At 33.7% G+C, this 25327-nt stretch overlaps 1 protein-coding gene across 7 annotated transcripts in view; it reads right to left on the bottom strand.

The window, feature by feature from the left end:
- ARHGEF7 (Rho guanine nucleotide exchange factor 7) overlaps window positions 1–25327 on the bottom strand; it is a 333485-nt gene that overhangs the window by 127752 nt on the left and 180406 nt on the right. For all 7 annotated transcript variants that reach the window (XM_051984209.1, XM_051984207.1, XM_051984208.1 and 4 more), the window contains 2 exons: window positions 5292–5386; window positions 4937–5032 (listed from right to left, as the gene is read on the bottom strand). In XM_051984209.1, the coding sequence (XP_051840169.1) occupies window positions 4937–5032; window positions 5292–5386 (191 nt within the window). The remainder of the gene's footprint in view (window positions 1–4936; window positions 5033–5291; window positions 5387–25327) is intronic.

Below are 25327 nucleotides of genomic sequence, written 5' to 3'. Positions count from 1 at the left end.
GAAATGTAAGATGCAAGATTCACTAAAGATGATTTGGCATGTGAGAAGTGGCATAAAAGAAATCAAAGACATATGACTTGTGAAGGAAGTGGGGCAGTAATAAGTAAAAAGAAATAAATTAACATTACAAGTAAAAACTGGATATCCACAAAATAGCAACTTCAAAGGCTCTGACATCACAGCCTTTTACCTTGGAGGAAGACTACTCTAATCCCCCAATACTATGTTTGAACCACCACTGGAAGGACTTTATAAAATCCAAAACTGCCTACAGGTTGCACAAATCATTTTAAGTTTACAGCTATTTTCTCTGACATAGTGGTAAGAATTAAGTGTAAAGAGGATTCCTCTTTAAGACCCAAGGAGCTGTAAAGGAATACGACTAAATCCAATAAATTTAAGGAGTCTGATTTAAGTTCGATATGAAGATCTTTCTGACAATGGAGCAGCAGCCTTGAAAAGTAATGATTTATTTCCTTGTCATTTTTTTCAATCAGAGACTACACTGACTTTTTGTCAGAGATGGAATTGACATATTTGACAAGAAAAGAAAGGAAGTAGGACAAAATGACCTTTAAATACGCTTTCAGAATAAGATTCTGTGTACAGATCAAGATAGGTGATTTTGGGCAATTTGGGGGAGGACAACTTGGATAAAAGAAGGGAGGAAGGGCCAGAAACATATACATGATAATATAATAATTTGTAAACATCCATGAAGAAAAGATGCTTTAAAAAAGTCAAATAATAAGGAAGAAATTTCCTCAGGAAAATGAGCTCTGAAATGTGATTTAAAGAAAGAAAAAGAAGGATACATTCTCACAAATGGGAAAATGTTCTATAAGTTGGAACCATATGAACACATGCTTCTTTAGAAGCAGGAGGGAGCTTTTATAAAATTAGGAAGCAGCAAGAATGGAAAGTTAGTTGACAACAGCTATAGATGCTAAAAAAAAATAAGAGTAGATAGAGTGTAATTACTGATGAACAGTTCTAAAACTTACAGTAGAAATTCATGTTCTAAGAAGATGGGAAAGATCAAAATAGGAAGAAAAAGTTTAAAATGGAGGGGGGAAAGGAACCAACAATATTTCCATTATTAATATAAAAGAAGTTTCCTGGAAGAGAAATATTATTCTAAACCCTACTTTACAAATGAGTAAACAGGGTCACCATGCTTTGTAATTTAGTAATTTGTCTACATCTATAAATATCTAGAAAAATATCAGTACTATATTTAAGTTCTCGTGAAAAGCAATCCAACACTCCAATCACTAGACCTTATTATTAAGCATCAGTAAGAAAAGGAAAAATGTCTGCTGTTATTATGTAAAGAGATACACCTTTTATAAAGAATTAAAACTACATTAAATGAGCCCTGTTTGCCAGGTAGAGAAGCTGAGTGATATTCAAGCTACTCTATTCAATAGCATATAAATATGCCACATTACTAAGGTTGGGAAAGCTATAAGAAGAAAATGGATTTAAATTTTTGGTTGGAGACTAGTGTTTAGTCATTCTGGCATGCTACTGCTTTTCAATATATGTCCTAATACAAAGTACTTTGATGGAACTTTAAAGCCTGCCAAAAAATTAAAGTAATAAACTTATTTTCAGTTTAACAAGCAGTTAATAAATTTACAGAGCTGACTTTTTAGCTTTACAATTTAACAAGCTAACATAAATGAAGGGTACAGGGCAAGTTCACTTCTCTCTATCTGCAAGAATTAGGAAGAAGCCAATCTAAAGGAACTGGAATGAAATCAGAAATTCAGAGATCAATGAGATTTAAAAGGAAAAGTGTAAGTCATGTCAATTCAATAAATGTTAATTGAATTGACATGACTTGCACTTTTCCTTTTAAATCTGTGTGTGGCAGGCACTGTGCTAAGGACTAGGGATATAAAGAAAGGCCAAAAAATAAAAAAATAAAAATAAAAATCCCTCATCTCAAGGAAGTGACAGTCGAATGGAGAAAAGGATATACAAATAAAATGTATGTGAATAGGACAAATTGATAATAATCGAAGAAGGAAGGCACTAATACAAAGGAGGACTGGAGAAAGGCTTTTTTGCAGAAGATAAGACTTTAATGGACACTTAAAGGAAGTCAGGGAACCTAGGAGGCACAGAAGAGGGAGAACATTCCAGGCATTGGAAACAGCTAGTAAAACAGGCACCACTTCATGAAATAGAGTGACATATAACAGGAATAGCAAGGAGGCCAATTTCACTGGATCGTAAGGGAAGATGGATATAAGATTTAAGACGACTGAAAAAGAAGAGGCCAGGTTATGAAGGGCTCTAAACACTCAATAAAGAATTTAGATTTGATCCTGAAACAAGGATTCTAATAAATGGGGGTGGGAGATTATGAATAGGAGGGAAGGGAAATATAATATGGTCAGAGTCAAGAAAATAAGTTTGGATAGCTAAATACAAAAAGGATAGACTTGGAAACAAGAAGGATCAATCAGTGTAATGTTCTCTTTTCGGTTTTCCTGGGGTTCTCTGGGGCAGCCTTCCTGTCCAGTAATCCTATAATAATCCTGTAGTAATCCCAGTAATTCCTTCCTGTTCAGTAATCACCACAAGTGCAGCCAGATGTTAAAGTCCAAATCCTTTATTATCTCTTTCAGTCTTGTCTCCTTTCCTGGGGCCCGGTTATCTTTCTTAGAGGCCTATCTCTTTCCTTGGTTCCGAGAGCTTGAAGGTTGCCTCCTTCTCTGCCCTCTGAATCTCTCCAAATTGATCCTGGCTCTGTCTGTCCGAGCTTATATGCTCTCTTATCATAGGTGTGAATCTTGTGGAACTATATTACGTACTAAGTACATGTACTGAACTAGAGAACTATTAATCACCATGCTAAATCACCACTGTCTTTATCAATTCCACTGAGTTAGCACCTTGTAAAAATCCTTTGTTTCAAGTTCAGAGTTCTAGCCCATAACAAATCAGCAGACTACTGCAATAATCCAGGCATGAAGAGGTGAGGGCCTGCACCAGGATGGGTACAGAGGAGAGAAGGGGGCATAGATGAGAGAAGTTATAAAGGTGGGAAGGACAGGACTTGGTGAGTCATTTAAAATGGAAGATAAGGGAGAGAAATTGAGCCTGACAAATTGGGTTCACCTGAACCTGAGGAGTTCAGCTTAGATATGTTGAGCTAAAGAGCACTATGGGACAGTCAGTTCAATATGGTCAAGACAGAGATCAGATAGAGATGGACAAGAAAATCTAAGCACCATCTGCGGAGAGATAATCACTGAAACCATCAGAACTGATATCACCAAGTGAAATAGTATAAAAGCAAAAGGGAATGAGGGCCAAGTCAGAGCCCTTGAGGACTCCTGAAGTTAGCACACAGTTCAATTTGAAAAATATCAGCATTTCAAAGGAAAACAAAAGCAACTTTCACCTCTCTTTATGTTTTACATTTATGAGTGACTAGTTTAAATATATTATTGAATAACACCTCAAAAACAGAAATACTAGAAAGAGTGTAGCAATGCTCAATAAGTTATTATTAAATGTTGTCAATGAACAGTCACAGAAAATAAATTAGTCATATAGCTTACAAGGAGAGTAAAACATCCTCCTGAAAGAATATTAATGTAAGGCCTTAAGGACATACCATCTTTGTTTTCTGCCCTGACACACCATCTAAAACAAATTCAAAATGTGCCAATATGTCCAAAGTTCTATCCAAAAATGTCCTTATTCAAAACTTGTACGAAGTGATATCAAGAAAATAGAACCCAGAAAACAATATAGTGATTAAAATTACATAGAAGAAACCAACATTAAAATGCTGCCATAGATTACAATTTCCATTTGTGGTCCTAAAAAAACATATTTCTCTCCTCTTGGAAGAAGACCTGAGAGACTAAGAGCGTAGAATGAGAACTGTACTGTCAAAAGGAGAAAATTTTGCTTAAATTCCTTTATTATAAGAAGGATTTTAATAAAGAAAAGGTACACATTGGAAAATAACTGCAATTTTTTAAAAAGGTCTTAGGTAAAACATATGAAAAAGAGAGGACAGAAAGAAAGTGAAGAGAGAAAATATTTCTATTCTTGGCATACAAGTAATGTAAGGCATACTCAGGAAGAAAACTCTTTCCATAGAGAAGTTTGGAAATATGTTCACCCTTTGGATTTCTGATGGCAAAAATTAATGTACAAAAATTGGAAAATACTATTTACTTATATGCATTTATTTTATTTGCTTCTCGCTACCAGACAGAAATGATACAATGTGACTAATAGAATGGACTATTTTGAAAAGGCAGTGGAAAAGTAGGTAACTCTTCACAATCTATATTCAAAACTACTTCAGAACACCATAGATGTGATTACTTATTTCTGAAGGACAATGTCTGAAGGACAGTCCTGAACAAATTTGGAACTGATGAACAACCACTGAGACATGCCTTTTGGCTGCAGGAAGTTAAATGATAAAGTTGTAATAAAAACATTCAATACAGGCTACTATTATTCAGTTCTATCTCCCTCAAAAAGGGGAGAGATTATGATATATAACATTACTTTCTAAGCCTAAAAGTACTTTTACAAATCTATATCCTCTACATGCTTTTTACATCAAGTGATCACATCTATTCTTTGGATTTTAATAAGTACCCCAAGTTTGAAAGCATAAGCATAATGAGCCAAAGTTTTTTTGTTTTTTTGTTTTTTTTTTTTTTGGGGGGGGGGGAAAGGGGGAAGAAGAAGAAGAGCATCTTGGCTATAATTTAGGAGAGAAATCAGATCATCTAAACATATCTTTTCTACTGACACCAAACTATCCTGAAAATTCAAACCCACAAGTTTTAATCTATAGAGATATGAATCCTGAAATGTTCTTAACTATGCAATTCCTCAAAATACTATGGGAATCAAAATGAAACTTGCATTTTTTAAGTATGTTACTTACTTGGTGCATTCTTCTAAAGACTGTACAAGCATTTGCTGGAAAGAACTTATTTCTTCTAAATTTCCCATTAAATATAAAATATTTGTTGAGTTTAACCTAGAGGCAAGCAAAACACAAGTGAAAATGTGTAAGCAATTTTACAAACCTGACTCCTCCTCATCCAAAACCCATAAAATACTTTTATTTTTAAAGCATGCTTTAATCTAAGAATAATAGAGTTTAATCCTTCAATGCCATTTTTTTTTTATTTTTCAACTTTCTAATAAAAGATGAGAGAGGGCAGCAGTAAGTAAAGAGACAGAAAGTAGTATATTAAAAAATTCCTTCTAATAATAAAAAAAATAATCTAACTTACTTTTCACTGGACTGTAACGGTCGCAGGTAAGTTGAAAGAATAGTCTGTAGTTCTTTAGAATATTCATTTTCTGTTTCTAAAATATTCTGTAGCACCTACAATAAATGATGAATAACTATTAGCTAGCTTTCAAAGGATAACACTGCACAAGAATTACACACTTTGGGGAAAAAAAAATTTACTACCACTGTTCAATTCTTATCTTACACTTTTATAGAATTAAGTGCTTGAGATCATCACTACATCTCTGCTCTTTGGCTCCGAAACTATTACTTTTTCAAACTTATACGAGGAACAGCAGTTAATATTTACTCAAATTATCCCAACCCATCTTGCCAAAAGCATAGTAACAACAACAACAACAACAACAACAAAAATCAAACATCTCTAAAGTGCGAGCAAAAAGAATATACATCAGGTACCATTCTTTCCTGTGTTTAATACAACTAGTTATGTGGAAACTAGACATACAACTACAAGACCACATTCCAATTCAATTCAACAAACATTTATTATATCTTTGAAATCTACAAAAAGTTAATAGGCCATATTAATAGCAGTGAATTAGTAAAGCCATTTAGAAAAGCCATTTAGAATTATGTAAAGTAGCTAAAACAATCACTCCCTTTGACCCAGAATTCCACTACTAAGTATACACCACAAGGAGATCTCTGACAAAAATGTTACACATACACCAGAATATCTGTAGTAGCACTTTCTGTGGTAATAGTCAATCAACAATAATCATTTATCAAGCAATTATTATTTGGTCAGCATCGTGCAAAGTTCTGGAGAAGCAAAGAACAATCCCCGCTCTCAACAAGTTCAGTCTAACGAAGGAGATGAGAGTAAACAATTATGTGCAAGTAAATTATATAGAGAACAAACTAGAGATAATGAAAATAATCAATAAAGGGAAGTCACCAATATTAAGGGATTGAGAGCAGCTTCTTACAGAACATGGGATTTCAGTTGGGATGTAAAAAAAAAAAAAAAAGGAAGAAAGAAAGAAAGAAAGAAAGAAAAGAAAAAAAAATTAAGGAAATGGAGGTAAAGTGCCATGGCTTTCCTGATTCCCTACTTGGAGGGTCTTCTGCAAAGAACAGCAAGGAGGCCAATGTTACTCTAGATCATAGACTATGTGGAGGAGAGTGAAGTATAAGAAGACTTTAAAGTGAGAATGAGCCAGGCTATGAAGGGTTTTTAAAGCTAAATAGAGGGCTTTACATTTTACCCTGGAGGTAATAAAGAACCATTAAACTTTACTGAAGAATGAAGTAGGTAGGTCTCTGTTTGACAGCTGAACAGGTAGATGACAAATTGGAGAAAATAAAAAACTGAGGCAGGAAGAACAACCAAAAGATTATTACAATAGTAGTCTAGGTATGAAAGCCAGTGACAGAACTTGTACAAATGTGATTAGATGACAGAATAAAGAAAAGGGAGGGATTACAGATGACACTGGAAGGATGAGAATAATCCTTGAGAGTAGAAAGAAGAAAAGTCTTGGGAGGAAAGATAGCAAGTTTCATTTTAACAAGCTGAATTTAAGATGTCTAGGGGTAACCAATAGACAGGGAGAGATTGAAGATTTCTGAGAGAGTTGGAATAATAGAAAGGTAGAAAAGGGGATGAAATGGGACCACTTATGTAGAGGGGTTTGCCTTAACAAGAAGGGCCATCTCTACACACAAGAAGAGGAAAGACAGGATAGTGGAGGAACACATCTGAGCAGAGATGAAGAACAAGGCAAAAATCTCTGCCTCACTTTTTTCTCAGACAAATAAGAAGCAAGGTTCTCAGCTGAAAAGAAAAAAAGAGGGGAGTAGCCTTAGGAGGTTTGAAGAAAGATGGAAATGTTTGGGAAAAATATATGGTAAATAGAATGGCTAATCGATTAGGGAGATGTAATAGGATTACCTTGCCTCAATGAGGACTCAATTGAATTTTTTTCAGTTGAATATAAATTTATAGTAGACTTAACAGAATTTCATGATTGTTTTTGTCCAGCTTTGTTGGGTGTGAGTAATCCAAGACTGAAGCTCAGAAAGAGAAAATTAGCAATAAGATAAAAAGACAAGGGACTTAAGTAAAGAGGATAGTAGAAGTTGAGCTGGATCATCAAAGAGTCAAGATAAATAAGGAGAAGCTTGTAGCCAGGGATGATACTGTATGCAAACACTAAGAGAGACAGTGATTTAGAGACCACAGAAAGTACAAAGAACAGGGACAGGATATACAAGATAGAGGGAAAGATGAAATGACAACAATTATAATCACATAAATGAAACTTCAGAGTTCATGATATAAAAGAAGAATATTTTTGAGTGGCAAGATCAAGGATATGACCATCTGCAGAAGACTCAGGTGGAAGTACAGGTTATGTTTGGAAAACAGAAAATTGAGGTTAGGGGATTTGAGGATATATCAACATTTATATTAAAATGTCCAGGTTAAAATCTCCAGATTATCAAGACAGGAGTTACAAAGGAGAAACATTGTGAACCATGGTTGCTAAAGTTACTCAGGAATGGAGAAGGTTCTGGATATCTTGTAGATAATACTGACTGAGTGATAAATATGGACTAAGTGCTCCTCAAAAGAGGAGAGATTACAGATTGAAGGTAGTAGAGAAAGAAGCAATGAGGAACAAGGAGGACCTTCCTTTTAGGTAAAAAATAAACTTCTCTACTTGACAGGTAAATTATTTCACAGGCTTTTAGTATTCTTGCATATTATCTCCCTTCACACACCTATCACATAATCATTCCATCCTAGGTTTCAAGATAGTGTAGTTTTTGAAAGAATACTTTAACTAGATCTCAAGAGATCTTCAGTATAGTTCTACTTCTATCATTAATTTGAATAAGTTAGTTCAGCATGCTACAGAGAGGTAAGGGACTAAATATACAGAATGACACATATTTCTGCATGTGAAAAAAATGGATCCTTTTGCTTGAGAATTCATATTTGTTATCAAAGTTTTGTTTTTTCTTCTCACCACTTCCTGTGAGAAGTAAGAAGAGGGGAAAGAGAGGGTGGAAAAAATAAATTTATTTTTTAAAACGTGACTATCTCCCTGACCCTCAATGTCTCACTAAAGTCCCTTACAGTTCTAATGATATATCTTTATATATGATCCAGTATTACATTTACTAATCACTCAAAAGATTTTGTAGGAAAATATTCACTTTTTGAGACCTAGGACATTTTCATGTTTAAATGTATGTGAAGAAAAATGCATTACTTTAGTAATATATAAAGGATAGCAATATCATGTCACTATCAAAAGCACACAAACAAATGCTAAATTATACAATTTGATATACAATATAATACTCTTTGAACAGATACTCCAGTGATTTCGGTCATTTACGATTAAATGCAAATCTGGTTAAATATCTAGTGCTGCACTATTTAACAAGGAAAATTTGGAATTTCTTTTGCTAATAACATTGAACTCTAGTATTATTACCTGAATAGATCTACTCACTAAAAAGTAGATTCCAGGAAGAAAGGCAAAAGAGGAGGAATCATGTATGGAGCTATTAAGATTTATTTGTTCCATTTATTTGTTGAGAGTCTGGATCCTAATCCTAAAAATCATACAATGTCTTTCTTCTGAGAAAAACACGTAAATGTCAAGTTATAAAAGTAGTTCTTAAGTGGGGAACTTAAGTTACAGTCTAACAGTGCATTAATTCTCTGAGCAGAGGGAAATTGTGAGCTAGATTTATTTTCTTTCAAAATACAAAGTGGAAATGTTGGCTAAGCATAATGGGATCTTAACAGGGAGGAGTTATGTCTCAATTGGGAATATTAAAAGTTTTATTGATCTTAAAATAAAGATACATAAGATGAATTAGTTTCTTAATTATAGATATTAAATAAACAAATAATACTAACTAGTTATTCAAATATTACTACCAGAAATTTCTCCAAAAAAGTTTCATACAAAATTCAAAATTTCTTCATTATAGCATAATGAAAAGACAACACAACTAGCTTTTAAAAAACAAAACTCTGAACAGAAAAAATAGTACATAAGAAGCTAAATGGTTCCCAATAAGAATGTGCTGTAAATACAACCTTCCAACTGCTCTCCCCAAGAAAAAAATATACTCTCTTCATTGAGATAATTAAGCCTTCATTGAGATAATTAAGCCTTAAGTCTATTTGACTACTGGCCTTAAACATTATTCTAAAATAACTTATAACCAAGTTACTCTAGTTTTCTTACCCAAATAGAGAGAAGACAGATTTAAAAAACAAATAAATAAATAAATAAGGCAATGATATACTTGCTGAATCTTTCCTACAGTTTTCTATTTTGCAATTATATGGTTTTTCACCAACTTTCTGGACTTCAGCAAGAGAAACAGATTTCTGTCTCAAACTTCATTATTACATCTGGGTGCTTTAATAATCATCTTTTCCCCCCCTTTTCTGTTTTTCAGGATGTTCTAGCTGCTGCAGGACCCCAAGAGACATCACTTGAAGATTCACTTCCAGAGTTAACTCATAGTATGCTACTGATAAGATTTGAGGACTAAAATAAAATACAACCTGAGATAGCAGCCTCTAAAAATCCACAACAATGAAACAAAAAGCGAAGCCTATCCAGTACAAGCCTTCCCTAAATCACAAGATGTGAAAAATCAAACTTAGTTAACAACAATGTCACACAGAGAGCTCAATCAATTTCTTAAGACAATTCCTAAATCGTCAACTCTAAAAAGCTCCATTAGTCTATACAGTATCACTCAACTAGAAGCCAAACAGAAACTTATGTTTTTATTACTTTGAGGAGGTACCAAGATAGTATATTATACAAGCTCCCAGAAAGTCCTGGTGTAAATCACTCTAAGGGATGGCTCAAAAACTTTTGCTTAAGATCTATTAAGGCAGATTTCAAATTTAGGAGCCAGATCAATGTTTCATCTTTCAAGGAAAAGAATGCAAAAGGGAACACATTAAATCATGCAAGATCTAAGTACCCAGTCCCAGGAGAAGCTCAAAGGAGAAAAGCTCAGCACAATTGTACAAGTGAAAATGCACATACATGCACACGTATGCACACCCATACACACAAATATCTAATTAGCATATTAAGTTTATAAGTAGTTAATATAAGGTAATATTAATAATAGGTAAGATTAAAAAGAGGAACTTACAAGTCACTTATAGACTGTCCTATAAATTAAGAATAAATATAAATATAAATATAAATATAAGAAGCATAACAATTGCAAACTATCTCATAAATAAAGGGACCATAGAAGCCACTGGAAAATATTTCATAAATTAACAAAGGCTGCATCCTAAGATTATGTGCTACATAAGGGGGAAACCAGCAAAGGCCTCTGAAGACTACTAACAGCTCTTATTCTGTAAACCTTAGATAAGCTCTAGACATGCAGTAAGATGAGCAGAACACCAGCAAAGCATTCTGATTATAAATTAACCTTAAGATATTGCTGATAAATTTGGGATGATGTGGATATATTCATCAATTAATCATAAAGTAGCAAAGCAGGAAATCAGTCTGTCCTTGCCACCCATACTCTATAAAAGTGACACTCCTAACTCCTGCCACCCTCAGCCACTTCTCCATCTGTCACAAGCACATGCTGCACCATTGCTCCCACTTCTGAGCTACAATGATGTGATTCTCTGTATTCCTCCCTATTATCATTCTCATCTACATGCTGCCTGCCGCTATCTGTATTGTTTGCCACTGTATTGCCCCTTAATATCATTGGTGAATATCCAACTACAAGTGCCAGCCACACTTCAACCAAGAGGAATTTCCTAATTTCCTGAGGTCTGTTCCCTTAATAACAAACTGACAGCATCAAGACCCAGACAATACATTATTCATACTCTATTCCTGAATAAGTAAAGCACAATGAATCCGTGGGTAGAAACCAATGATAGCTGAATCTCATGTCTCTTTTTTTCCTGGGTCACAGTGTATCAATTAATAATTCCATAAATTAACTGGCAGCTCAAAAAGTAAATCTAACTGCCAATGACCCTTTATCATTCTTTCCCATACCCCTTAGAGGGTTCAAAGGGTACAATAAGATATACTTTGGCAGATTAGTCTGTTTATAGCCCCAAAGTGGACCTTTATTTTCACTCCCTGTTATTTCTAGTAATACAGTCCAGAGCTAGACTTCAATATATGACAAGGAAATATGCTTTTATATTCTTGGGAAAGATTGAGGAAAAAATGCTAAATATGAAAAAAAATGTTAAATTCAAATACTGTTTAGATAATTAAAATTGTATTCATTGCCAACATATAAGAAACTGGCCTTGGATAATAGGTATTTTCCTGCTTTGATTAAAATCTACTTAGATGAACTGATATAAAGTGAATTGAGCAGAACCAAAAGACCACTCTATACACAGTAACATCAAGAATATGTGATGATCAATTTTGATAGATTTGAGGTGATTTCAACAATGAGGTGATTTAAGACAATCCCAATAGACTTGAGATAGTCATCCACATCTCAGAGAAAGAACTATGGAAACTGAAGGCGGATTAAAGGATAGTATTTTCACCCTTTTTGTTATTGTTATTTGCTTGGTTATTCCCCCCCATTTTTTTTTTCCTTTTTGATCTGATTTTTTTTTTTTGCTCAAAAGGCAGAATATAGACATATCTTCAAAAGAATTGCACACATTTAACCTATAAAAAATTGTTTGCTATGCTGGAGAAAGAGGAGGAAGAGCAGAGGAAGAAGAACTTAAAACAAGATTTTGCAAAGGTGAAAATTATCTTTGCATATATTTGGAAAAAATAAAATATCACTGAAAAAAATTTTAAAATGAACTTCCATCAACTTACCATCTTCCCCTACCCCTCCTTTTTTTCTTTGTTGTTCAGGTCAATATACTAAGGTCTCTTCCTTACTCCCAAATCCAGTTAGATACAAAGTCCTAAGACTGGATTTCTAATCCAACTGCTTCTTTTTTTATAGGTAAGGAAAGTAAAGCCCAGAATTTTTCCCAAAGTCAAACAGATCTAAGTAACAAAACCAGGATTTGATTTTTAATATTATAATATTTCCCACTTTTGTCCCTTTTATAACTTACTTCGTTTACACCATCATTACTGCTTATTTCGTTCTATACAATATTTATTTTTTTTCAGTTACTATTCAATCATCATCATAATTCATCATCATCTTCCCAAACACACTAAGTGCTTGCTCATTAACTTTGACATTTTCCAAAAATATCCAGAAATCCTGGGAAAGCAAGGTCTTTCAACCATTGAAGCCAAATAATATTTTAAATCATATCTCAAACTATTCCTTATACTTCAGGAAAAAAACTTTACATTATATACCATCCATTGCTAAAATTCTATCCCAACAGTTTGAATCTGTATGTTGTCAAATAGAAATGTGGACTTAAAGCAGTCACTAAATAGAAACATAAAATATAGAAAAACCAGGTCAGCAGAGAACAGTAATATAAAAGAACGAACATTATAGAAAACGTTGAACAAACCAAACCTGAACCTACTTGAATACAGATTGTTAAGTAATAATGGGAGAGGCCCAAGGAAAAAGGCTCACTAGAAAGAGATTGGAGTTGTTTTGAAGGACAATTCATCAAACTATAATCACTTGTTGGAAATATCCCTTAAGCAAATTCCCTTTGCTATAAATTTAAGGTAATCTATTTGAGAGTCTACCTTCAAAGACAAAGCCAGAAGCTATATGAACACAATTACAAAACATTTTTCATATAAATAAAGGTAGATCCAAACAACTGAAAGAATATCTGTTGCTCATGGGAAGGCTGAGCTAATATAATAAAAATGACAATTCTACCTAAATTAATCTACTTATTCAGTGCTATGCCAATCAAACTGCCAAGAAATTATTTTACACAGCTAGAAAAAAATAATAAGAAAGTTCATTTGGAAGAACAAAAGGTCGAGAATTTCAAGCAAAATAATGAAAAAAAAAATGCAAAAGAAGGTGGCCTAACTATAACAGACCTAAACCTATATTATAAAGAGGCATTCATCAAAACCATTTGGTACTCTCTAAGAAACAGAATAGTGGACCACTGGAATATGTTAAGTTCACAAGACACAATAGTCAATGAATATAGTAAATTAGTGTTTGATAACCCCAAAGACTCCAGCCTCTGGGATAAGAATTTACTATCTGACAAAAATTGCTGAGAAAATAAAAAATAGTATAGCAGAATACAGGCACTGGTTAACAGCTAACACCCTAAACCAAAATGGGTTCATGATTTTGACATAAAGGGTGATACTATAAGCAAATCAGAACAAGGGATAATTTACCTCTCAGATCTATGGAGAAGGAAGAAATTTATGGTGAAAGAGGAACTACTGAACATTATGAAAAGCAAAACGAACAACTCTGATTACATTAAATTAAAAACTCTTTGCACAAACAAAACCAATGCAACCAAAATTAGAAAGGAAAATAGAAAGCTGGGGGGTGGGGAGGAATTTCATAGCTAGTGTTTCTAACAAAGGCCTCATTTATGAAATATACAAAGAAGAGACTTAAATTTATAAGAATACAAGCCATTCCCCAGTTGATAAATGGGAAAAGGATATAAACAGACAATTTTCAGATGAAAAAATTAAAAATATTTCTAGTCATGAAAAAATGCTCTAAATCACTATTGATTAGAGAAATGTAAATTAAAACAACTATGGAGATACCACACTTCACACCTCTTAAATTAGCTAAGATGATAGAAAAAGATATTAATAAATATTGAGGGATGTGGGAAAACTGGAACATTAATGCATTGTTGTGGAGTTGTAATCCAACTATTCTGAAGAGCAATATGGAATGTCCAAAAGACTATAAAACTGTGCATACCCTTTAAGTGGCTCTATTCGGTCTGTATTTCAACGGGATCATAGAAGAGAAGAAAGGATCAACATGTACAAAAATGTTTTTATAATAAATGAACTGGAAATTGAGTGGCTGCCTATCAGTCGGGGAATGGCTGAATAAGTTATAGCATGTGAATGTAATGGAATATAATAATATTCCACAATATAACAATAGTTCTGTAAGAAATGATAAGCAGGCTCATTTCAGAAAAATCTGGAAAGATTTGCATGAACTGATGCTGAGTGAAGTAAGCAGCACCAAGAGAACATTGTATACAGCAAAAACAAGACTATGTGACGATCAACTATGATGATCTTGTCTCTTTTCAACAATGAGGTATTCCAAGAAAATTCTAATAGACTTGTAATGGAAAGCACCATGCAAATCCAGACAGAGAACTATGAAGACTGAATCTGGACCTAAACATAGTATTTTCATTTTTTTGTTGTTATTGGGTTTTTTCTTTCTCTTGATTCCCCTTTGATCTGATTTTTCTTTTGCATCACGATGACTATGTAAATATGTTTAGAAGAATTGCACATGTTTAACCTATATCACATTGCCTGCTGTCCTGGGGTGGGGAAAGAAGGAGAAAAATTTGGAACACAAAGCTTTGCAAAGGTGAAAGCTGAAAACTATCTTTGCATGTATTTGGAAAATAAGATACTATTTTTTAAAAAACTAAAAACTAAAATAAATAAATTTAAGGACATCAAAGGATCTTTTTCAATTAGATTACAACTTTATATTTTTTTTATTATAGCTTTTTATTGACAGAACATATGCATGGGTAATTTTTCAACAGTGACCTTTGCAAACACTTCTGTTCTAACTTTTCCCTCCATCCCCTCCCCTAGATGGCAAGCAGTTCCATATATGTTAAACATATTAAAGTTTATGTTAAATACAATATATGTATATATATTCATAGTTATTGTGCTGCACAACAAAAATTGGTTTTTAAAAAGAAGATAAAAATAACCTGGGAAGAAAAGCAAAAATGCAAATAACAGAAAAGGTGCAAATGCTATGTTGTGGTCCATACTTATTTCCCAGTGTTTTTTCGCTGGATGTAGCTGGTTCTGTTCATCACTGATCATTTAAACTGATTTAGATCCTCCCATTGCTAAAGATGGCCACTTACATCAGAATTGATCCTCATGTAGTATTGTTGTTGAAGTGTATAATAATCTCCTACTTCTGCTCATTTCACTTAGCTTCAGTTCTCTACAGGCTTCTTTGAAATCATCCTCTTGATTGTTTCTTCCAGAACAATAGTTCCAAATTGCTCTCCAGAATGGTTGGATTCGTTCACAACTCCACCAGCAATGCATCAGTGTTGCATTTTTGGTGGAGTTGTGAACGAATCCAACCATTCTAGAGAGCAATCTGGAATTATGCCCCAAAAGTTATCAAACTGTGCATACCCTTTGATCCAGCAGTGTTACTTCTGGGCTTATATCCCAAAGAAATACTAAAGAAGGGAAAGGGACCTGTATGTGCCAAAATGTTGGTGGCTAAAAACTGGAAATTGAATGGATGCCCATCAATTGGAGAATGGCTGGGTAAATTGTGATATATGAATGTTATGGAATATTATTGTTCTGTAAGAAATGACCAGCAGGATGAATACAGAGAGGCGTGGAGAGACTTACATGAACTGATGCTAAGTGAAATGAGCAGAACCAGGAGATCATTATACACTTCAACAACGATATTGTAGGAGGATGTATTCTGATGGAAGTGGATTTCTTTGACAAAGAAACCTAACTCAGTTTCAATTGATAAATGATGGACAGAAGTAGCTACATCCAAAGAAAGAACACTGGGAAATGAATGTGAACTATTTGCATTTTTGTTTTTCTTCCCGGGTTATTTTTACCTTCTGAATCCAATTTTCCCTGTGCAACAAGAGAACTGTTCAGTTCTGCAAACATATATTGATTGTATCTGGGATATACTGCAACATATTTAACATATATTGGACTGCTTGCCATCTAGGGGAGAAGGTGGAGGAAGGGAGGGGAAAAATCAGAACAGAAGCGAGTGCAAGGGATAATGTTGTAAAAAAAATTACACAGCCATGGATTCTGTCAATATAAAGTTATTATAAAATAAATTTTAAAAAAAACAATGCATCAGTGTAACAGTTTTCCGACATCCCCTCCAACTATTCAGCTTTATCTTTTCCTGTCTTAGCCAATCTGACAAGTATGTAGTGGTATCTCACAGCTGTCTTAATTTACATTTCTCTGATCAATAATGATTTGGAACACCTTTTCATATGAATAGAAATAGTTTCAATTTCATTCTCCAAAAATTATCTGTTCATAGCCTTTGACCATTTATCAATTGGAGAATGGCTTGACTTCTTTGAAGTTAGAGTAATTCTCTATATATTTTGAAAATGAGGCCTTTAACAGAACCTTTAACTATAAAAATGTTTTCCCAGTTTGTTGCTTCCCTTCAAATCTCGTCTGCATTAGTTTTATTTGTACAAAAGTTTTTTAACTTGATATAATCAAAATTTTCTATTTTGTGATCAATAATGATCTCTAGTTTTTTGGTCACAAATTCCTTCCTCCTCCACAGATCTGAGAGGTAAACTATACTATGTTCTCCTAATTTAGTTATAATCTTATTCTTTATGCCTAAATCATGAACCCATTTTGATCTTATCTTGGTATACAGTGTTAAGTGAGGATTAATGCCTAGTTAGTACTGTACTAATTTCCAATTTTCCCAGCAGTTTTTGTCAAATAGCGAATTCTTATCCAAAAAGTTGGGGTCTTTGGGTTTGTCAAATACTAGACTGCTATAATTATTGACTATTTTGTCCTGTTAACCCAATCTATTCCACTGATCAACTAGTCTATTTCTTAGCCAATACCAAATGGTTTTGGAGACCGCTGCTTTATAATACAGTTTTAGACTAGGTACAGCTAGGCCACCTTCATTTGATTATTTTTTTTTTCACTTAGTTCCCTTGAAATTTTTGATCTTTTGTTCTTCTAGATGAATTTTGTTGTTATTTTTCTTTCTAGGTCATTAAAATAGTTTCTTAGAAGTCTGATGGGTATAGCATTAAATAAATAGATTAGTTTAGGTAGTATTGTCATTTTTATTATATTCACTCAGTCTATCCAAGAGATATTTTTCCACTTGTTTAGATCTGACTTTATCTGTGTAGAAAGTGTTTTATAGTTTTGCTCATATAGTTCTTGATGTTCCTTTGGCAGATAGATTCCCAAATATTTTATACTATCGACAGTTATTGTAAATAAAATTTCTCTTTGTATCCCTTGCTATTGGATTTTGTTAGTGATGTATAAAAATGCTGAGGATTTATGTGAATTTATTTTGTATAATACAACTTTCTAAAGTTGTGGATTACTTCTAATAGTTTTTTAGTAGAATCTCTGGAGGACTCTAGGTACACCATCATATCATCTACAAAGAGTGATAATTTGATTTCCTCATTACCTACTCTTAATTCTTTTAATATCTTTTTCATCTCTTACTGCCGAAGCTAGCATTTCTATCAAATACAATATTGAACAGTAGAGGTGATAGTGGGCAATCTTGTTTCACTCCTGATTTTATTGAGAATGATGCCAGTTTATCACCATTACATATGATGCTTAATGATGGTTTTAAATAGATGCTACTGATTATTTTAAGGAAAAGTCCATTTATTATTATATTCTCTTGTGTTTTTAATAGGAATGGGAGTTAGATTTTATCAAATGCTTTTTCTGCATCTATTGAGATGATCATATGGTTTTTGTTAATTTGGTTATTGATATAGTCAATTATGTTAATAGTTTTCCTAATATTGAATCAGCCCTGCATTCCTGGTATAAATCTTACTTGGTCATGGGGTATTATCCTGGGGATGATTTTCTATAATCTTTTTGCTAATATTTTATTTAAGATTTTTGCATCAAAGTTCTTTAGGGAGATTAGTCTATAATTTTCTTTCTCTGTTTTCTTCCTGCTTGGTTTAGGTATCAGTACCATGTCTGTGTCATAAAAGAAATTTGGTAGGACTCCTTCAATCCCTATTTTTTCAAATAGTTTACATAGCATTGGAGTTAATTGTTCTTTAAATGTTTTGGTAGAATTCACATGTAAATCCATCTGGTCCTAAGGATTTTTTCTTAGGGAGCTGATTAATAGCTTGTTCTATTTCTTTTTCTAAGATGGGACTGTTTAATCATTTTACTTTTTCCTCTGTTAATCTGGGCAAGCTATATTTTTGAAGGTATTCTTCCATTTCATTTAAGTTATCAAATTTATTGGCATAAAATTGGGCAGAGTAACTCCTAATTATTGCTCTAATTTCCTCTTCATTAGTGGCAAGTTCTCCCTTGAAAAGGGAGACTAACAATTTGATTTTCCTCTTTCCTTTTTCTAATCAAATTTACCAAGGGTTTATCTTTTTTTTTTTTTTATAGAACCAACCCTTAGTTTAATTTATTAGTTCAAAAGTCTTTTTACTTTCACATTTATTCATCGCTCCTTTTATTTTTAGAATTTCAAGTTTAGTGTTTGATTGGAGGTTTTTAATTTGCTCTTTTTCTAGCTTTTTTAGTTGCAAGCCTAATCCACTGATTTTCTCTTTCTCTATTTTATGCAAGTAGGCCTCTAGAGATAAAAAATTTCCCCTTATTACTGTTTTGGCTGCATCCCACACAGTTTGGTATGTCATCTCATTATTATCATTCTCTTGAGTGAAATTATTGTGTTTATGATTTGCTGTTTCACCCATTCATTCTTTAGGATAAGATTATTTAGTTTCCAATTACTTTTTGGTACTTATTTTCCCCTGGCTTTTTATTAAATGTAGTTTTTATTGCATCATAATCTGAAAAGAATGCATTTACTATTTCTGCCTTTCTATATTTGATTTTGAAGTTTTTATGTCCTAATATATGGTCAATTTGTGTATAGGTTCCATGAACTGCCAAGAAGAAAGTGTACTCCTTTCCGTCTCCATTTAGTTTTCTCCAAAGATCTATCATACCTAACTTTTCTAGTGTTCTATTTACCTCTTTGACTTCTTTCTTATTTATTTTGTGGTTTGATTTATCTAGTTCTGAGAGTACAAGGTTGAGATCTCCCACTATTATAGTTTTGCTGTCTATTTCTTCTTGCAGCTCTCTTAATTTCTCCTTTAGGAATTTAGATGCTATACTACTTGGTGCATATATGTTTAGTATTGATATTGCTTCGTTATCTATGCTACCCCTTAGCAAGATATAGTGCCCTTCCTTATCTCTTTTAATTAGGTCAATTTTTGCTTTTGCTTGAACTGAAATCAGGATGGCTTTTTTTGACTTCACCTGAAGCATATAGGTTCTGTTCCAGCCTTTTACTTTTACTCTGTATGTATTGCCCTGCTTCAGGTGTGTTTCCTATAAACAACATATTGTAAGATTTTGGCTTTTAATCCAGTTTGCTATCTGCCTCTGCTTTATGCAGGAATTTACCCCATTCACATTTATGGTTAAAATTACTAATTCTGCACTTCCTGCCATCTTGTTAATCCCAGATTATGCTTTTCTCTTTCCTTTCCCCTTTAGCTCCCTCCCCAGCATTAAACTTATAAGCATCACTTGCCTCACTTAGCTCTCCCTCTTTAGAGTCTCTCGCCGCCTTAGAGTCCTTCACCTTTTCTTAAACCTTTCCCTTACAATTTCTATATTCACTTCTATTTAGCCTACTCCTTCCCTTTTCATTTTTGCCCTCCCACTTTTCAATGAGGTACAATAAGTTTCTCTGTAAACCGTATATGTCTAATATTTTCTCTTTGAGCCAATTCTGATGATAGTAAGATTCACACTATGTTCATCTCCCTCCCTTCTTTACCTCACATATAATAAGTTTCCTTTGCCTCTTCATGAGATGTAGTACCTCCACTTTTCCCTTTTTCTGGTACCATTTCCTTTCCACCTCTAGATCCTTTTTTATAACAGTAAAACCAAATTATACATGTACTCTTTATGTATACTCACAAAAGAAATATAGTTCCCAAGATTTCTTTTTAATTTTTTATGCTTCTCTTGAATATTATATTTGGAGGCAAACTTTTTGTTTAGCTCAGGTTTTTTCATCAGAAATAAATGGAATTCACCCTTTTCATTGAACATCTATCTTCTTCCCTAGAAGATAATGCTCAGTTTGGCTGGTTAAGTTATTCTTGCCTGCATTCCAAGTTCCTTTGCTTTCGGAATATCATATTACAAGCTCTTTGATACTTTAAAGTGGAAGCTGCTATGTCCTGAGTAATCCTTATTGTCGTTGCTCTGTATTTAAATTGTTTTGTTTTTTTTTTTTCCTGGCTGCTTGTAGTATTTTTTCCTTGATTTGATAGTTCTGGAATTTAGCCACAAATATTTTTTCAGAATTTTGATTTTGGGATCTCTCTCAGTAGGGGATCGATGAATTCTTTCAATGTCTATTTTATCTTCTGTTTTTATAACATCTGGGCAGTTCTCTTTGATGATTTTCTGAAAAATAGTGTCTAAACTCTTTTTTTTCATCATGATTTTCAGGGAGTCCAATAATCCCTAGATTATCTCTCCTAGATCTATTTTCCAGGTCTATTGTTTTCCCAAGTAGGTATTTAACATTTTTTCCCTATTTTTTCATTTTTTGGTTTTGCTTGACTGATTCTTGGTGTCTCCTTGAGTCATTCATTTCCATTTGTTCAATTTTGATTTTTATGAATTATTTTCATCATTTACTTTTTAATTTCTTTTTGTAATTGTCCAACTGAATTTTTAAATGAGTTGTTTTGTTCTATGAAATTTTTTTCCATTTCACCAATTTTACTTTTTAAGGAATTATTATTTTTTTCTAATTCACTAATTCGAATTTTCAGGGAGTTGATTTCTTTTCCCACTCTATCTTTTAATGAATTACATGTTTTATCCAGACCCTCTTGCAAAGTTTCCCTGTCCTTTCTCCATTTTTCTTCTAGCTCTTTTTAAAGAGCTTTTTAAATTTCTTCTATGAGAACCTTATATGGTGGGGAGCAGATTATATCTGTCTTTGGGTTTTCATCTGGAGACAAACTGTTTTTAGTCTCCTCTGGGTTTGAAATCTGCTCTCTTTCATTATAGAAGCTATCTATAGTTAGAGCCTGCTTTGCCTTTTTGCTCATTTTAACCAAAAAAAAAAAAAAAAAAAAACAGCTGCTGTCTGCTTTCGGGGTAATGTGGGGTTACCAAGCTTTCTCAACAGATAACAAAAAGTAGCAGTGAAGCAGCAGTGGGACAGCAATGGCAGCACTGAGATCAGCTTCTGCATGCTGAGATCGGGCTGAGTCACTCCAGGTGTTGGGTGGGTGTGGCTAGGTCCCGAGAAACTCTAGTGTTTTGGGGTTATATTCTTTACCCCCTGAGTTTATAGCTTCTCTGCTGATCTACTGGCTTGCTGCCAGGGCAGAGTAGCTGACACTGAGATAGAGTTCTCCCAGCAGATTTTCTGCTGGCAGAGAACACACCCCTCTTCCTTCCCCCCCCCCCCCCGCCCCCTCCAATCTACTCAGCATGAGCTGTTTTCCATGCTCTCACTGCATATCTGCCTTAGTCTATACCTGGCCTAGCCCCATTCTGTCCCCTAACAGAACGAGCAAAAACAGACCTTTTCTGGAGAATTTCAAGATTATCGTCTGTTGGTAATGTGTTATATTCCCAATATTTGTGGGTTTTGACAATCAAGCACCAATTCCAAGGCTAAGTTTCATTAAAAAAAAATTTAGTTTGAGGGTAAAGAAGAGCTTAGATAGACATGTGTGTCCTCTGTGCCATCTTGGTTCCTCCTCACAACTTTATAATTTTGATGTTATACTACAACAGTGGCAAACTTAAATTGCAAAATATCCCTAGGGTTCCCTACAAACTACATATTAACTTAGAAAGCCATCAAGTAACACTATTAATTTTGCTAAAGATTTCCCAATTAACATTTTAATATGGTGTGAAACCTCTGTACTAAATAATATAATTTCACAAACGATGCAGTCCTACTTTGGAAATATTGGAATTGAAATGATATGGGTAGCATCTCAGCTAAGGGAGAAAAAATGACAAGATTAAAAGAAGAATCAACATTGAGGCTAAGGAAAAGGAAAAAAACGATATCTCAAATGAACAATCAAGGCTAGGGTCAGCAATGTAATACAATGGGGATTGACAAAACAAGACCTCAGAGAGTGTATGATTTCTAGCATCTAGCATCTGTGCTTTGGGATCTGAAGGAGAAAGTGGAAATGAGGAAAAATGGTACTTCCCTATAATATATGATTTTATAGTAAAAGGCTATATTATCTTATTTTTTAAAATATATACCATCTGTTTTTGGTTCAAGGTAGCGACTAAATTTGCTTAAGAACATACTATAGTTATTTCTTAGAAATATGCTTTGCCTTTCCATAATAGAGAATATATTTACTTATCTCATAAGACCTGGAATGTACTGACATAATATTACTAGAATGTGTCCAGTAAATCCTGCACATTAAAACTATAACACACCATTAGGTATATGATGGTCATAAGGACATAGGTTCTATAAAGGTCAACATATTTTTATCAAGTACTACCAGGTTTTCCTCTTATTCTACCCTATCCCTTCCCACCACTACACAGATGGTTTTCAGTTTATCTGAAAAAGTTCATAAATATAAGGTTTATTTTCTCTCCTATCTAGAATTTGACCCACGTGTCACAACACACCTTTGATTTCTAATGTGAGAAATGTCTGGAGCATTCTGCAACTTTTACAGCAATAATAAAATTCTAAATTTACAATGTAATCCTATAACTATAGAGTTTCAGAATATGCTTATTTCCTGCTAGCTTCAGCAATAAGAGAAGAAAAAGAGATTAAAGGAATTAGAATAGGTAATGAGGAAACCAAATTATCATTCTTTGCAGATATGATGGTATACTTAGAGAACCCTAGACAATTAACTAAAAAACTATCAGAAATAAGCCACAACTTCAGCAAAGTTGCAGGATACAAAATAAATCCACACAAATCACCAGCATTTTTATACATCACTAAAAAAATCCAATAGCAAGAGATACAAAGAGAAATTCCATTTAAAATAACTGTGCATAGTATAAAATATTTGGGAATCTATCTGCCAAGGGAAAGTCAGGAACAAATGAGCAAAATCACAAAACACTTTCCACGCACATAAAGTTAGATCTCAAAAACTGGAAAAATATCATATTCTCTTGGAGAGGTTGAGCAAATATAATAAAAATGACAATACTACCTAAACTAATCTGTTTATTTAGTGCTATACCAATCAAAACTCCCAAGAAATTGTTTTACAGATCTAGGAAAAGTAACAACAAAAGAACAAGAGGTCTAGAATTTCAAGGGAACTAATGAAAAAAAAACTGCAAATGAAGGTAGCCTAGCTGTACCAGATCTAAAACTATATTATAAAGCAGCAGTCATCAAAACCATTTGGTATTGGCTAAGAAACAGAATAGTTGTTCAGTGGAATAGGTTAGGTTGACACGACAAAAAAGTCAATGACTATAGCAATTTGGTGTTTGACAGACCCAAAGACCCCAGCTTTTGATATAAGAACTCACTATTTGACAAAAACTGCAGGGAAAACTGGAAACTAGTATGGTAGAAATTAGGCATTGACCCTCACCGAAAACCATATACCAAGATAAGGTCGATATGGGTTCATGATTTAGACATGAAGAATGATTTTATAAACAAATTAGAAGAACATACGATAGTTATTTCTCAGATGTGTGAAGGAGGAAGGAATCTATGACCAAAGAAGAACTAAAGATCATTATTGATCACAAAATAGATAATTTTGATTATATTAAGCTAAAAAGTTTTTATACAAACAAAAGTAATGCAGACAAGATTAGAAGGGAAACAATAAACTGGGAAAACATTTTTACATTAAAAGGTTCTGCTAAAGGCCTCATTTTAAAAATATATAGAGAAGTGACTCAAATTTATAAGACTTCAAGCCATTCCCCAATTGATAAATGGTCAAAGGATATGAACAGACAATTTTTGGAAAATGAAATTGAAACTATTTCTACTCATATGAAAAGGTGTTCCAAATCATTATTGATCAGAGAAATGCAAATTAAGACAACTCTGAGATACCACTACATACTTGTAAGATTGGCTAAGACAGGAAAAGATAAAGCTGAATCTTGGAGGGGATATGGGAAAACTGTTACACTGATGCATTGTTGGTGGAATTGTGAATGAATCCAACCATTCTGGAGAGCAATTTGGAACTATGCTCAAAAAGTTATCAAACTGTGCAAACCCTTTGATCCAGCAGTGCTACTACTGGGCTTATGTCCCAAAGAGATCTTAAAGGAGGGAAAAGGACCTGTATGTGCAAAAATATTTGTGGCAGCCCTTTTTGTAGTGGCTAGAAACTGGAAATTGAGTGGATTGCCCATCAACTGAACAATGGCTAAATGAATTATGGTATATAAATGTTATGGAATACTATTTTTCTGGAAGAAACAATCAGAAGAATGATTTCCGAGAGGCTTGAAGAGATTTACATGAATTGATGCTAAGTGAACTGCATTTTAATCCTAGAGCTCTGCAGCTTACAAAGGTGTTTTGGCCCTATTTTGACGTGCTAAGAAGTAGTAACTAGCAACCAATAGTAGGTTGTGGCACACTGAAAAGTGGTAAACAGCTGATCAAGTCTTGTTATTTCTTATTCTGAAAATGTTCTGGGGCAGCTAGATGGTGCAGTGGATAGAGCACCAATCTGGGAGTCAGGAGAATCTGTGTTCAAATCCAGCCTCAGACACTTGACACTTACTTCCTGTGTGACCCTGGGCAAGTCTCTTAACTCTAATGCCTCATCAAATAAAAAAATAAAAATAAAAAAATAAAAAAAAAGGTTCTTACATTCTTTCCCATTCATACTGCCAACAGACAAGTCTAGGCATCCAACAATTTTAGCTTAGATTGTTATAATAGATTAACTGGCCTCCCCTTTCCAGTCTCTCCTGCTTCCAATTCATTCTGCACAAACCAATCTTCCTAGACTACTGTTTGAGCATTCAATTCAATTTGATTTAACTAATATTTTAAGTA

Source organism: Antechinus flavipes, chromosome 3 (assembly GCF_016432865.1).
Source record: "Antechinus flavipes isolate AdamAnt ecotype Samford, QLD, Australia chromosome 3, AdamAnt_v2, whole genome shotgun sequence".
NCBI lineage: Eukaryota > Metazoa > Chordata > Mammalia > Dasyuromorphia > Dasyuridae > Antechinus > Antechinus flavipes.
Note: the sequence above shows the minus strand (reverse complement) of the source record. Positions and strands in the feature narration are given on the sequence as shown.